At 42.6% G+C, this 15439-nt stretch overlaps 1 protein-coding gene across 1 annotated transcript; it reads right to left on the bottom strand.

The window, feature by feature from the left end:
* Window positions 1–10339: 10339 nt before the first annotated feature.
* LOC125107441 (uncharacterized) lies at window positions 10340–14269 on the bottom strand. Its single transcript, XM_047742552.1, has 2 exons — window positions 13815–14269; window positions 10340–11287 (listed from the first exon to the last, which is right to left on the bottom strand). Exon 2 carries the CDS (start codon window positions 11228–11230, stop codon window positions 10490–10492), a length of 741 nt encoding a protein of 246 aa, XP_047598508.1. The 5' UTR covers window positions 11231–11287; window positions 13815–14269; the 3' UTR covers window positions 10340–10489.
* Between the last annotated feature and the right edge of the window lie 1170 nt (window positions 14270–15439).

Genomic DNA, 15439 nt, shown 5'->3' with positions numbered 1-15439 from the left:
GAGAAACCCTCCCACCCTCTCCGCATGGATGATCAAGTCCATTCTAGGAATTACAGGACATCAGCCAACCTCCCTGCTTCTTCAGAGCCCATCCTCCCTACCCCATCACCCAAACCCCAAGCTCTGGAGTCTAAGGTTTCATGAGAAGAACAGAGGAGTGGAAAGGCTGGAGAGAGTAGCCACTGGAGCAGATTGGGAGAGCACACTACCAGGACCTGCCCACAAGGTCACAACCCATCAGTGGATCCAGTCACAATGAAAGGGCCAAAGTTTGCAAATGATACCTTTACCCAGAACCTTTAACTAGAACAGATGCAGGCTTTACGCTAAAATGAAATTACCATCCCTTACATTTTGTGTGCTTTGGAGTAAATAGGAGAAAAGGATGGGAGGGATAGCCCATGGCAGGAATTAAACATAGCCATAGGAGCATGTCACCCAAGGGAAGCATCCCTTCTGCTTTATAATTTGGTTTCAGCTGTGTAGGTCTGGCCTGGTCTGCAAACCCTCTTCCCACATCAGGTCTGCTTCTGCCCATTTCTTCCTTTCCACCCCCAAGGAAGATGTGGTTATTGATCTGTTTGGTCAGAGTACTAGATATTAATTGGGCCACAGCTGCTAATGGGCAGGATTACAGCACGGTAAAAAAAATAATAATAATAAAAAAAATTTTAAAAAATCAGTATCCATACATGACACTGACTTGTACTTTAATTTTCCAGCCTCCATTACAGTAAGCAGATCTAAGTAGTCTTTCTACAAACCTCTACTTCTTTATAATCTTTCTCTTTCCTTGTTTTCATATGGCTTGCCAGATAAGTGGGCTCAGCAGTGTCTCAATATCTTGCTCTTCACAGCATGTATGGATATATTACCCCAAGAATTAGGCTGTAGAAAGTGGGGGGTGGGGGTAAGAAGACCCTGAATTTACCATGAGCCAAAATGATGGGCTTCAATCCAGCCTTCACAGCGCTATGTTGTACGTGATTAGACATTATTCCATCTAATAAAAGAGTAACACGCATTTTCTTTTTTTTTTTTTTTAAGATTCCATTTATTTGACAGAGAGAGATCACAAGCAGGCAGAGAGGCAAGCAGAGAGAGAGAGAGAGGAGGAAGCAGGCTCCCCGCAGACGGGAAAGCCCGATGCGGGACCCGATCCCAGGACCCCGAGATCATGACCTGAGCCGAAGGCAGAGGCTCAACCACTGAGCCACCCAGGTGCCCCTAACACGCATTTTCTAGTTGGCTACAATCCAATATATATAGTTTCCTGGGGAATCCCACAAGGGAGAGACAGGGCAGAATTTGGCAATCTTGAGCAGTTTAAATAACATCAAAATCTCTCCTCAAATAGGTTGACCATTTAGCCCAGGTATTTCAATGATGTGACACAATTTTAGAATCAGAAAATAGAGTTAAAATATTTGTATGTAATTTTCTGTGTGGCATAGTTCCTGATACTCAATAAAACCTTCTCCTCTTGGGGCACCTGGGTGGCTCAGTGGGTTAAGCCTCTGGCTTCGGCTCAGGTCATGATCTCACGGTCCTGGGATCAAGCCCCACATCGGGCTCTCTGCTTGGCGGGGAGCCTGTTTCCCACCTTCTCTCTGCATGCTGCTATGCCTACTTGTCATCTCTCTCTGTCAAATAAATAAATTAAATTAAAATTAATAAATAAAAATTAATAATAATAAATAAAAATTTTTAAAAACCCTTCTCCTCTCACAACTGACACATGCAGTTCTAGTATTAGTGTCTCCTCCCTTTAACTTTGGGAATTATTATCAAAGCATAGTTTCTGATCTACCCAGCAGAATCACTTGGAATGCTTATTAAAACACAGATTCTTGTTTTACCCCCAAACTTGGCCTTACCCCAAAACTATCAAATCAGGTACTTGGCGGTTGGTGCCCATCAATATGCATTTTAGCAGACTCTCCAAGTTGTTCTTATTTAGACCAAATACTGCAAACCACTGGTATCAGACTGATATCTATTAAAACGCAAGTTCCCTGGGAGAGGAGACTTTTTAAGCTTCTTTCACTCCATTACATGCCAGAGGAAACCAAAGGTCTGAGGGTCTAAGTAAAAGATTTGCGAGCAAGTTCTAATGGGAAATGGGAGCAATGGTTGTCAGTCCTGAGGAGAAAGAGCAGAGAATGGAAGAGAAAGTATGACAAAATGTGCAAGAGCATAACGATTTAGGTAAAAGAACCAGAGGCATAATGAGGCAAGTTTCTACTTCACCCACGCAGGAATTCTTATTTGACTAGGGAAGTGATGAGGTCAGATAAAGCAGGTGATCTGGCTTCTTTTTGAAGGTCCAGCAAGAAATGAAAGATGGCTTGACCTCCTGCACGTGACTTGCATTAAAACATCTTTTTAAGAAACTGGAAAGACTTCTGAAAATTTCTTTGAGGGTATGGTGATCCTCAAAGTCAATCTATTGGCAACGGGACTCTCCCCAAGTCCTCTCTAGAGCATCTTAAGTTAGAGGAATGCCAGCACTCTACATCCAAAAGTAGACTAATGGGCTGGGACCTGATAGTATGAAGGAAGAGCAAGGAAGAGAAGACTCCTGGGTGTTTGGGGAGAGGGTCTTGTGGAATTGCCTGTACTTCAGGCATTCTCCAAACATAGCAGTGAGTGGCAGTCGCTCTTAGAAATTCCACTTAACAATCTCGAAGTGTCAGGTTTGTTTCCAGGCAAGGAGAGAATTTGAGATATCTCAGGAACTAGGGTGGCCCTATAGTATGCTGTCTAAAATTAGGACTTTTGAGAGTAAAGGGTCCTGGCCCCTCAGTTGTCCCAGTCCAATCGAGATATTTGGTCACCCTGGCTAGAACCCAGAAGAGAGTGTAGCCTAGAGACAGACGATGTCGTGTGGATTAGCTGGCACTCGGTAGACAGAACCTCCTTTACCTCCACTCTCATGCCTAAAGTCAAGTATCCACAAACTGACCTTTTTAAATAAATCAGATTACATCATGTCACTGCTCTCAACTGTCCAGTGCTTTCTCATCACACTTGGATTAAAACCCAAAGACTTTACCATGGTCTATAAAGCCTAAAACATCTGACTTCATCTACCTCTCTACTTCTCAGACCTCATTTCCCACCATTGTCTCTGTCCCACTCGCTCACTTTCAGGTATACTGACCTTCTTGTTGTCCATTAAACACACGAAATTTATTCATCCCTTTTCCAGTTATCAACTTATTGCCTCTCAGCACTAAATCCATGATTTTTACCCTGTTCTGTGATACTGGAACTCAACCTTAGAAACATTTCTCCTTTGCCAGCTGGCTCAATGTCAGTACAGTCTTCGTCAATAGAGGGCACTGAAAGGACATGGTAAGACCATTGCAAAATAAAAAGATTTCCTTTCACAATTCAGTGTGTCATTTTTAGGCACAATAGTGGAGCAGTCTGTAGGAGATGTGGTACTGGTCATCTCAGTAGCCCTTCCAGACAAGCTCTAGCCTGCTAATGCTTTCTAGCAAGTTTCTCCAGCATCCAGCAGCCCATGTTTGTGGACCAGTTCTGGCCCATGCCTTCTGCACTAGCACACTGTGTGATCCTACAGCAGCCATGCCTCACCAAGTGGGTCTGAATCAGCCTTGAAGTGAGTGGTCAGGAGAATTCTAAGTTCTTTGTTCCTCCTTAAATTACTCTCCCCCAGCCGTAGAAATAGTAGCTGCTTTTTTTTCTTCTAGTTTGGTAGTTAACCTCATTTATAAACTATGATTCTTTATATTAAATTTTTTCTATTCAAATTACTAGCATGGAGTCTGTCTCCTGATTGGACCCTGATATAGAATTGATATGGAGTGGTCTGGGGAGACAGGCTCTCAGAGACAGGATTTGAGAATGAGTTTGGTCATATGTTTGCATCTGAGGGCAGTGCTGAGTTCCTTGCTAGTGGAAATCAGATGCTAGGTATCCATAACATAGAGTGACATCTCAGTTAATTAAATTATCACCTGTGATGAAGTGTTAATTAAAGCAAATACCTTGGGAGCCCAAGTGACTGCTGCACTTATTGTTATGGCAGTAGTAATGACAAGGACTGTGGTGTGAAATTGATTTTCCTGAATATACTTCAGCACTTACAGGAAGAAAAAAAAAAAAGCTCAGAATTATAGTCTGAGAATCACATAGCTTCCAGGGGCAGTTCTATCATAATACTAATTTCATGTAACCAATTTTGAACACAAATTTAACTATACAGGTGGCTGAATTACAACATCAGTTGAATGTAAAGTTGAACTCAAGTTTTTTATGTGAAAGTTAGAACATAGGCTAAGAAATAATGACCTAGAAACTTGGAATGGGGAAATCTGGTAGGATGCAAGTGAAACTGAGATTCTAAAATCTCCAAGTCACTTTGAGCGTCCTTTTGCAGTAGAAGCAGATCAGTACTATAATGACTCGCTTTCATTTGCTAGAAAACTCAATGATAACTTCATCCGGGGCAGATGTCTTGTAAGAGATGCTTATCCTTCTCAAGATGCACTATCATCACCTCTTGTTGCTACTAGACCCACAGCTTTGGTCAAATCTCAGCATGTTTCAGAGACTCAGATGCACAGTATGACCCAGCAGGAAATGGCTTATACTCTAAGTGAATTAAAACACTTGTCTAGGGGCACCTGGGTGCCTCAGTGGGTTAAGCCTCTGCCTTCAGCTCAGGTCATGATCTCAGGATCCTGGGATCGAGCCCCACATCGGGCTCTCCGCTCAGCAAGAAGCCTGCTTCTCCCTCTCTCTCTGCCTGCCTCTCTGCCTGCTTGTGATCTCTGTCTGTCAAATAAATAAATAAAATCTTTAAAAAAAATAAAACATTTGTCTAATATATATGTAGGCAGAAATCTGGGGAATGTGAGTGGTGGTGGATTCTAAGGGAGTTAGAACATGGAGAGTGGGATATAACTCTGCATCAGACCAAATTAATTTATATGATATATTTACTAAAGATTCCAGATCTTATATTTTAAATTGGGCATCTAGAAGGGTCTCTGACGTCTTATTAGGTGGTCAGCTGACTCTTGGACTCAGTAGTGTCCTCTGCTTAATGAGAGTGAAATGCCATAGTTTCCATGAGCTGATATGGAGGAAGGAATCCGAAGGCTAAGGAAGATGGAAATGTTGATGAGTATTTATCATGTGCAACATGTATACCCAACCCCTCAACCATATCCCATGAGAAGGCTCAGAAGACCCTCCTTTCACTAAGATTTTAAGAAATAAATTAGTAAAGGAGTACCTACATCTTTTCAGAGGTCTATAGTTACCTGAATTTATAGACTAGATATGGCCATGGCAGGGGGGTGCTGCACTGATTTCAACAGGATTAATGGAATCTCAGAGTAACAGAAGCCAAGAGGCAGCATATAATTGCCTGACAAGGTGAACACATTTACTATGTGGAAGCAGGAGCAAAGGTAATCAGAATGCTTTAGCCAATTGGGATCTCAAGTAGTGGTTAAATGATCCTATAGTAATGAAAGAAATCACCTATTAAAATATTGCTAGATCCATGGGAGGAGTCAACTATGACCTATGAACCAAATCCAGCCTCCTACCTATTTTTATAAATAAGGTTTTATTGGAACACAACTACATCCATTTCTTTACATGTAGTCTATGGTTCTTTTCCTGCTACACCAGAAGAGTCAAGTAGTTGTGACAGACTGTTTGGCCTGCAAAGTTTAAATTTTTACTCTGGTTTTTGTCAGAAAAGTTTGCCAAACTGGATCTAAAACTTCTGTTCTGTTCTGTTCTGTTCTGTTGGTTAAAGATTTGGTTTGAGTCACTGCAATGGAGATTCATGACCTCTCATCCAGTTTCCAGTCCTAAGCCATTTCACAGATCCAGAGACCCCTGGTTGAAGAGGAGACACCTCTGCAGAATGGCCACAAGTATATACAGTAAACATTCCTCTAACACGTCCCTGAAGATATCTATAGCCATTTACTAGACTGGCTGGGTACTTGAGAAAAGGAAATGCCTAGACTACTAAGGGATCAGTAGACATAGACTCTGAGCTGACGTTAATTCCTAAGAATCTGAACCACTGCTATGTTCCACCAGTCACAGTGGGGGCTCATGGTGCTTGGGTGATAGATATATACCTCACAGAATTGAATATGATTAAAGACTAATTTTACAGCAAAGGAAGTGGCAATAGGCTCATGCCCATGGAAACTTCCCACAATACCCCAACACCCAGAAGCAGCTGGCTGAATTGAAAAGTGGAATAACTTACTGAAAAGTCAGTTACAGTACCAATTGTGAGGCAACACCCTGAAAAGATGGGTGCAAGCTTTTAACAGGCTGCAATATATATTTTGAACTAGAGACCATTATATAGTGCTATCTCTCACACAGCCAGAATGTATGTACCCTCTAAATCAAAGGGTGGAAGTGAGAGAAGCTCCTCTCACTATTATACCTAAAAAAACATTGGCAGAATTTTTCACTTCTCACCCAGCAACCATGAGCTCTTCTGGTTTGGAGGTGTTATTTCCCAATAAAGAAATGCTTCTTTTAAAGGACACAGTGGTCCCATTGATTTGGAAGATGAGACTGCCTCTTGGCTACTTGGGGCTCCTTACCCTGAGCCAATAGGCAAGAAAAAAAAAAGTTACTCTATAGGCTGGAGTGATTGATCATAACTGCCAATGGGAAATTGAGTTGTCCCTACACAGTGGGGGACAAAGAAGACTATTTCTGGAACCCAGAATACTTCCCATGCCCAATAGTAAAGGCTAATTGAAAACTATAACAAACAAACAAAAGAAAAAATCAAGACTCTTGAAGAGTCTGATGCTTCAGAAATGACAGTTTGGATCACCCTACCACTTAAGTTTCTGGCTCAGGACAAAGAAAAAATTGAGTAAAGGAGGGAGAAATATCAACTATGACTTTGTGACCAGGCACAAGAATTGCATTAGTTTTGCACATTTTCTTTTTGTGTATATATTTATTTGTAAATTGTAGTAATTTTCTTCTCCTTTATTCTTTCCCTTATCATCTTACATGCACAAGTTGTTGAAAATTAACTTGATAATTTAACCATTAGGTAGCAGAATTTTCAGTGGAACTATGGCTGAATTTGAAAGTACTGAATACAGTCAGCAATGGGTATGATATCTATTTTGAGTGTCTCCATTTTGGAGAAAGTGTATGAAGGACAGCTAAAGATTGTTGGGTGGAAACAGAGTTGTTTCATTGTTGTTTGAAAGTTCAAATGTGGGTAGGAGGATACACACAGAAGCTGAGTTGCCACAGTGTAGACTGTGCCAGATATCAATGTATTGTCTGTCTGTCTCTTTCTCTCTCTCTCTCTCTCCCTTTGCCTGACTTTTTGATACTGGGGTTGGACCCTATAAACATTTCTCCCCTGCCAGATGGCTTGATGTTCGGATTTGTCATTAGATAAAATAGGTAATAGCGGAAGGACACTAGAAGGCACTAATAGAAGGAAGGGAATTGCTTCCAAGGTGCTATATCTTGGTGCAGCAGCAGGTGCTCTGTGTGCAAGAGACTTGGTAGCACTCACCTAAGTAGCCCTATGGACTGGCTCCACCAGCACTTTCTGGCAAATCACTCTACTTCTACAGATTAGCTCTGACCCAAGCTTGTCACGCTCTAGTAGGATTTTTCATCCCCACTGGCTCCGTGTTCCTGTAGCAGTCATACCATTCCCTCCTTGTTCATGCTCCCTCAGCCCTGGAGAGAGAAGCTGCATTCTGCAACTGCTACTTCCAGATCCCTTAAAGTCCTCTTTTATCCCTTTAGGTAGTCGATTATTTGACTAGTTACCAAGATTTGGCACCAAACTCTCCCCGTTCAAATTATTGGTGTGGTTTCTGTTCCTGATTGAACCCTGACCAATACACCACCCTCTGCCTGAAACAATCTTCATCTGGATAAATACTTCCTCAAATATAGTGGTTGACTGTTATTACTGTCTAGACTGTCCTTCTTTGTGGCTAACCTGAAGCCTCTGACACAGCCTTTATCTATTCTTTGAAATAAGATGGCACAGACCCAACCACTGGGCACTATTCAATTGCCTGCAACCAGGATGAGCACAGGGGAAGGGGATATGCAAGGTTTACTTGTGATATAAACCAGACTTTGAGTTTTGACTCTCAATAAACCTGCCTGTGAAGTTTTACCACTACCCACAAGCCCTGCAAATAGCATCAAGATTCTCTGAGAGCACCTGATTATACTCTCCATTTGTCCATACAGTATTTACTGGTTCCCTACCATGTACCAAACACTGTTCAGGGTACTGGTATACAGCAACACTTGGCTCTGATTCACCACTGAAATTTTTCACAGTTCTCAAAGGTAACCCTTCTTCTACACAACTCAAAGCTTGCACTGGGTAAAACCTTATCCACAGGATGTGGCTTCCCCACAACCCCAGCTAAGTTTCAAACTGGAGCCTCAGAAGCCCCTGCAGTTATGCACAAAGATGCCCAGCCTGGAATGAGAATCAAAGGTGGCATCTAGCAGCTCCAACTGCCAAGCTTTGTACCTGGTGGGGACTGTGTGAGCCCAGCAAGATCACATATTTATTTGTGTGTGCAACAAAAGGTGCTGGGACCTCAGATCCCACTTTGCTGAGTCCAGTGCAGAGCAAGATGTATCATTCAAGACAGTGAGAATCTTCCCAGGGCTGGCTAGGGAGAGGGGACAGAAACTGCAGTCACATCAGTCTCTGATACTCTCTGCTAAGACTCATACAAGCCCATTAAACTGTGCCTGAAACACCTGCTGGAAGAAAGCAAAGGGGAATTGCTTCTTAGGATGGAAGAAAAGCCTCCACAGATGCATTAATGCTGAGACCACCCAACCTCCCCTGGCTCTTGTACCATTGTGGGGCCCCTGAAGTCAGTGCGTTAGTTTTCTATTGCTATGTAACAAATCTCCACAAACTTAGCAGCTTAAAACAACATGCACATATTATCTCACAGTTTCCGTGGGTTAGAAGCCCAGGCATGGGCCCTCTGCTCATGGTTTCCCAAACCTCAGTCTAAGGGTAAGCTGGGCTACATTCTCATCTGGCAGCTTGACTGAGGAGGAATACACTTCAAAGTTCATTCAAGTTGTGGACAGAATTTAATTTCTTTGCAGTTGTATGACTGAAGACCCCATTTTCTGCTGGCAGTCAGCTAGGGGCCACTCTCAGCTCTAAGAGATTGCCTGCAATTCCCTGCCATGCATGCCTCTTCAAAGCCAACAAGGAAAAGTCTTGTTCTAACCTGCCAAAATGGAATAATATATAATATGACATAATCCCAGGAGTAACATCTTTTGGTTAGAAGGAAGTCACAGTTTCTGCCTGCATTCATAAAGGAGGGATTATACAAAGACATGGATGCCAGGAGGCAGAAAATCTTTGGGGGCCACCATGAGATGTCTGCCACAGTCAGCCTCAGGAAAATTCCAACTACATCCAACTAAATTATTTGGGAACATCATGCTTGCTTGGATAAGACAGACTGTACCCAAAAAGGTGGGGCTCTTGGCACTGCCCCCTGTTCCACATTGTACACCAAGCACCTGGAGGAAGCCCAACCCTCAGGTCATTCAAATTACTTCTAGGGATGACTGCCTAGCACAGGATGAGGTAATCAGCCATACCTTCTCTATAACAGACTCACTCTGATCCCTATCTTTGCCTCCCTCCAGATGTGAAGAGCTTAGCCATAGCTGGTCAAACCACCTTGTGTTTGAGGACAACAGGACTCAGCAGGGAGTCCAAATTACGGTTAATAAGTCACCTACCTGTAGGCCTGAGCTGGGTTTCAACATAAATCAAGATAGATCAGGTCTTGGAGTAAGGCAAGATTCTGGACACAGAGAAACCCAGTGCACTGCTTCCACAAAACCTCATTCCTACCCTAGCCACACTCTCTCATCCTTTCCCCAGGGGGATTCATCCAGATATATTCAGTCCTCACTGGAGACTCAGTGAGGTGGCAATACTGGGCCCACATCTAGGAGCTTGGGGAACCTGCTATGCCATTCCAGCTGAGAATTTTCCTGTGGAGAAGAACTACCTTCTCTGTATTTAAACCCAAACTGGGGAGGCCAGAGTACAAGTGAACCAATCTCCCCTGAATCTTTAAAACTCTTAGCTCCTAGACAATGACAACGCTTCCTGATTTGAAGACACCGGAAGAATGAAGTAGCAAGCACAATGCCAAAGGCTTCTGGGGAGGAGCAGATTAGATAACACATTTGAGAAAACTCTGAAATGTTATCAAGTGTGTACCACCCACTCCACAGTTAGACAATCTGAGCCTGGTTGTAGAAGAAGGAAACAGAACATCCAAGGTTTATTTCATGAAGGACTAAAGCAAAGAAAGTTAGCAGGAGGAAGCCCTGCCCCAGACACAATATTTAAAGGAATACAAAGTTCCTAGTGCAAGGGAGGAAAGACTCACAATAAAACCTTCCAAAATTAGTCAAGCCAAAACTTAGCACTGGCAATCCCTTTTAACAGGTAATGATGGATGCTGTATATGAAGAAACCTGAGCAGAAGAGGATGATCATGAAGGACAAGGTGATGAGGGTGTAGATGGACATTCGCTTCTCCATAGTACCCCTGATCAGGCAGAAATAGGGCCCGGGGCAGCTGTCCGTGCTGCAGTGAATGATGGCTTGGCTCACCAGGGGCAGGTGTTGGAACATGAGAAGGAAAGAAAACACGCACTGTGCACCAACCTGCAGGAGGAAGTAAAGAAGGTACAAAAGCAAAAGCATCTTCTCCTGGTGGAAGTTCAGGATGGACTTCTTCGGGGAAGGGACATGTTCCTGGATCCCCACCAGGGAGCCTTCCTCCATTTCACTTGCCACTGACTCCACTAATTTGACTTTGATCTGCTTGTGCCGAATCTGAGCCATGAAGAATTCCATGAGGAAGAAAAGGGCCAAAAAAATAAAGAAAAAGAAGTACCAAATTCCCACTACAGGACTTCTAAAACGTTTTTCGAAACACTCAATCAAACAAGGACTGGTGATGTTGCCGTGGCACCAGAAATCTTCATGGACGGAGGCCCAGGGCATGCGCACCACGTACACCACCACTCCATACACCGCAATGAAGCCAAACCACAGCTGTCGCCCAATGTAGTAGCTGGATTTGTCACCAGCCACCGAGTGTAGCACAGGGATCAGCCCAGCTATTGCTGCTGCAGCCATCTCTTCAGACCCTCAACGGATCACGGAATCCGAGACCAGGAGAACTCTCCACGGCACCTCAGGAAAGGCAAAAACAGGAAGAATACAGGGTCAGAATGTGGGAGCAGGTGCCAAGAACCCTGAGGTCATCCAAGGGACTGATTGGCTCAAGTTTCAGATCTGCCACCAGCAGTTAGTTTCACATATTTACACATGGGTAGTATTTGTACCCCTATGCTGTGGTTATTCCTCTCTCCATGTTTCAGCCTCTGATAAAGGCCGTACACTCAGGACATGCCCAAATGCACTACAATTACATATCCCATCTCTCCTACTAGACTATCAGCTTCCGGAGGTAAGGAATCAAACTTTATTACATGTACAACAGCCATATCATCCAGTATGAATGATTACTAAGGACCTAATTAAACTTGATAAATGAACAAAGGAAGGGTGGAAAGAATCGGTGAATTAAACAATTCAGGTGTGTCTGGTTGTTCTAGAAGCCCTATGGCAGTCTCTACACTTTGTATCTTTCCCAGGACTACAGAGGAAAAGAATAATAAGCACATTTCCTTTTCTTTCTTGCCCATGATTTCTGTTCCATCCACAACTCTTCAGAGGTGCCTAGTGCCATATATTATTTATAATAATTATAATAATAATAAACAGTGATGACATAAATAATAAATAATACAAACAATAATAGCAGTAACAATGATAAAAAACACTGGCTACTTATTGACAACCTATATGTGGCAAGCCCTGTGCCAGTGGATTCAATACATTACAGAAGAGTAAAATATGGTAAATATCTTTATTAGTTTGATTTTAATTGTCAGTGCTTATCCTCGCTTAAATATGTTCTTGTACATGACAGTGATCAATCATAACTTAAGGTTTAGAGTATTTAACAAATTTCTTTGGTTTTTTTTTTGTGATGAAATACACATTAACATAAAATCTACCATTATGACCATTTTTTTTAAAGATTTTATTTATTTATTTGACAGAGAGAGATCACAAGTAGACAGAGAGGCAGGCAGAGAGAGGGAGGGAAGCAGGCTCCCCACTGAGCAGAGAGCCCGATGCGGGACTCGATCCCAGGACCCTGAGATCATGACCTGAGCCGAAGGCAGCAGCTTAAACCACTGAGCCACCCAGGCGCCCCCATTATGACCATTTTTAAGCATAAGCTTCTGTGGCATTAGGCACATGTACACTGCATCCATCCCCAGAACATTTTCATCTTCCTAAACTGAAGCTCTGCCCTGAAACAATAACGCCCCTTTGCCCCCCACCCTCTCCCACTCCCTGGAAACCACCACTCTACTTTCTGTCCCTATGAGTTTGAATACTCTGGGAACTTCCTCTAAGAGAAACCATACCATATTTATCCTTTTGTGTCTGACTTATTTCACTTAGCATAATGTCTTCGTTTCATCCATGTTGTAGCAAGTGTCAAGTTGTCCTTCCTTTTGATGGCTGAATAATATTCTACCGTATGGATAAAATACATGTTTTCATATTCACTCATTGATAGACATTTGGGTTATTTCCACTTTTTGGCTGTTGTGAATAAAGCGACTAGATGGGTGTACAAATACATTTGAGTTTCTACAATCACTTCTCGTGAATATATAATGAGAAGCAGAATTCCTGGATACCATGGTAAATCCATGTTTAACTTTTTTGAGGAATGACCATGATGCTTTTCTCAGCTGTTGTGCCATCTGCATTCCTACCAGCAATACATAAGTGTTCCAGGCTCCCCACATCCTTACCAACACTTGTTATTTTCTGAGGGTTTTTAAAATGCCTTAGGGGGCACATGGGTGATTCAGTCCGTTAAGTGTCCAGCTCTTGATTTCTGCTCAGGTCCATGATCTCAAGATCGTGAGATCCAGCAGGGTGTCAGGCTCAGCACTGGGGGCAGAGCCTGCTTGGGATTCTCTCTCTCCCTTTCCTTTTGCCCCTCTCCCACACTCACTCACTCTCTCTCAATCAATCAATCAATAAAAAATTTTAAGATGCTTAGGGCTTTTATTGAAAAATTGTCACAGATAGTGCTGAAAAGTCTCCTTCAAAGGTGCCTGAGACTCAGCAATATTTCTAAATTACTCCCAAGTATCAGGTCACATCATTCATTCGGTATCATTCAAACAGCCCATACACAGGCATCATGAGAGGCAGATTCCAGAGTAAGCTGATGGATGCAGGACTACCTGGTCAGCCTACCAAGGGCAGTGGGTGATCAAAGAAAAGAGCCAAAGGGGTAGACGGGACAGTGGAAAAACAATACATATACTGGGCACTTATTATCTGCTAGGCACTCTACTATAAGTAGACAGTTATGTGGTTCATTATCTCATTTATTCTTTAGAACAACTTTATGAGATAAGTATTCTCAGTTTCCAGAGAAGAAAACTGAGATTTAGAATGCTTAAGGAACTCCTCCATGATTATTATACTGCCAAGCACATGGAGCTGCCAGGGTTAGAAACCAGGCAGCCTGAGCTTTGGACTTCACCTGCTTCACAAGGTCATGGCCCAGAGGTGACAGGGAAGAAAGAAGGAGGGCCATGGTGGGTCCCTGAACTCTCACCTGCCAACGCTTGTGGGAAATAAAGCAGTTGGTGTCCAGGCCCACAGATCTTTGCTTTTCTTCCTTTGGAGACAAGTTGGTAGCCAAATCCTAGTCAACTCAAATTAAAGCATCAAATCTCCAGTAACATGAGTTGAGTAGGGACGAAAGTCGCAGGCAACTGGAGGAGTGGAGCCTGTCTGTCCAGGTGATTTGTCCCTGCTTCTGCTGCCACAGCTCTGAAGCCCTGTCTCTTCTGCCCTCTCCCATGTAAAACCTTGCACTCAACAGGAAACCTCTCCTTCCTCTCCAACTGCTCCACTCCTTAGAATCTTCCAGCTAGCTGCCCCATTGGCTCTGCCACCTGCCTATCTTCACAGCCTCTACGAATCATCACTCTCAGAAAAGCAGATGTACAAGAACCTTCAGATCAAGTGCCCTACCTCATAGAGGGGAGAGTTTGTATGGGGTCAGGAGCCAGGGCCCTGGTGATATTTGTGTCATGATCTGTCCTTTGCCTTCTGTCTGTTCCTGGATTCAGATCCCCAGTAGTCTATCAGCAGATTCAACAAGGAATATCTGATACCTTTCCCATTCTCCTCAAACCCTCAACCCCACTCTCCTAAACTCTCATCTTATTTAAATTGAAAAACAAAAGAAATTGCCAGCCAAGAAACTCCCTCATTTTCCACATGAGTCCCAGACCTTCTGAGAGACTCTACCCGTGAGTCAGACCCTGTCTTCCCTGTATTCTCAATTTCTGCCTCTCTACAGAATCTTCCCACCAACATCCCGTTTCCTCTACCTAGCTTCAACACTCTCTACTCTTCCTCCCAGCCAAGTTCCTGGGAGCGCCGGCCCTCCTCTACCTATGCTGTCTTCAGCCCCTCCTGGGTAGGGAAGTCAGGATTTCCGTCCCCATTAGAAGAATGATGAGCTTGCTTTAAGTCAAGCAATGAGAATGACTGCTTCACTGTTCTTTTTTTGCCTTGCCTGAAATCTCAGAACTACATGTTCAATTACAGTAATTCTATTTGACTAGGTTCATGGCATATTTATTTTCCTTCCTTGATAATTTTAATTTTAATTTTATGGTTTGATACTATAGGTCATATTGTAAATTAACACAAATTCTTCAGAGCTAAAATCATAAATAGTCAAGAAAAGAAACACCTGGATCAATTTGGGTTTGATTTAAAGAGCAATTTCACAGGAATTATTATGTAAATTATTTAAAATATGGAAAAACTAGTATGCAGTCATTTAGCTCTAAATTCTCAGTGGCTGACATAAAGCAGATCTCAGTAAATGCTTATTGAATATGTGAATGAAAAATACAATGCTAAGAGAGGGAAAAACTGCAAAATGTTATGTGCTCAATAAACACAGCATTGTTTAGCTATGTATGCCTATCTTAAACTAATGAACAATGTACAGATAAGTGGAAATAGAGAAAGCATTGGCATGGTGGATTTGTGGGTGGATTTCTTTCTTTTTTATTTATTTTAATATTTTTACAGTGAATACAAACTGAGTAGAGGTATAGAATGCTCTGTAATACAATTATAGAATGCTCTGTAATACAATTTTAATTTGGTAGAAGATGGGGTTTTGGTTGTCTCTTGAGACAAATCAAACCATTTCAA

This window comes from Lutra lutra, chromosome 8 (genome assembly GCF_902655055.1).
Source record: "Lutra lutra chromosome 8, mLutLut1.2, whole genome shotgun sequence".
Classification (NCBI taxonomy): domain Eukaryota; kingdom Metazoa; phylum Chordata; class Mammalia; order Carnivora; family Mustelidae; genus Lutra; species Lutra lutra.
This window is presented reverse-complemented; position numbering and strand designations above follow the sequence as displayed.

What these genes read in the sequence shown, in the direction of transcription:
- LOC125107441 (XM_047742552.1), bottom strand. Translation starts at nt 11,230, where the DNA reads ATGGCTGCAGCAGCAATAGCTGGGCTGATCCCTGTGCTACACTCGGTG.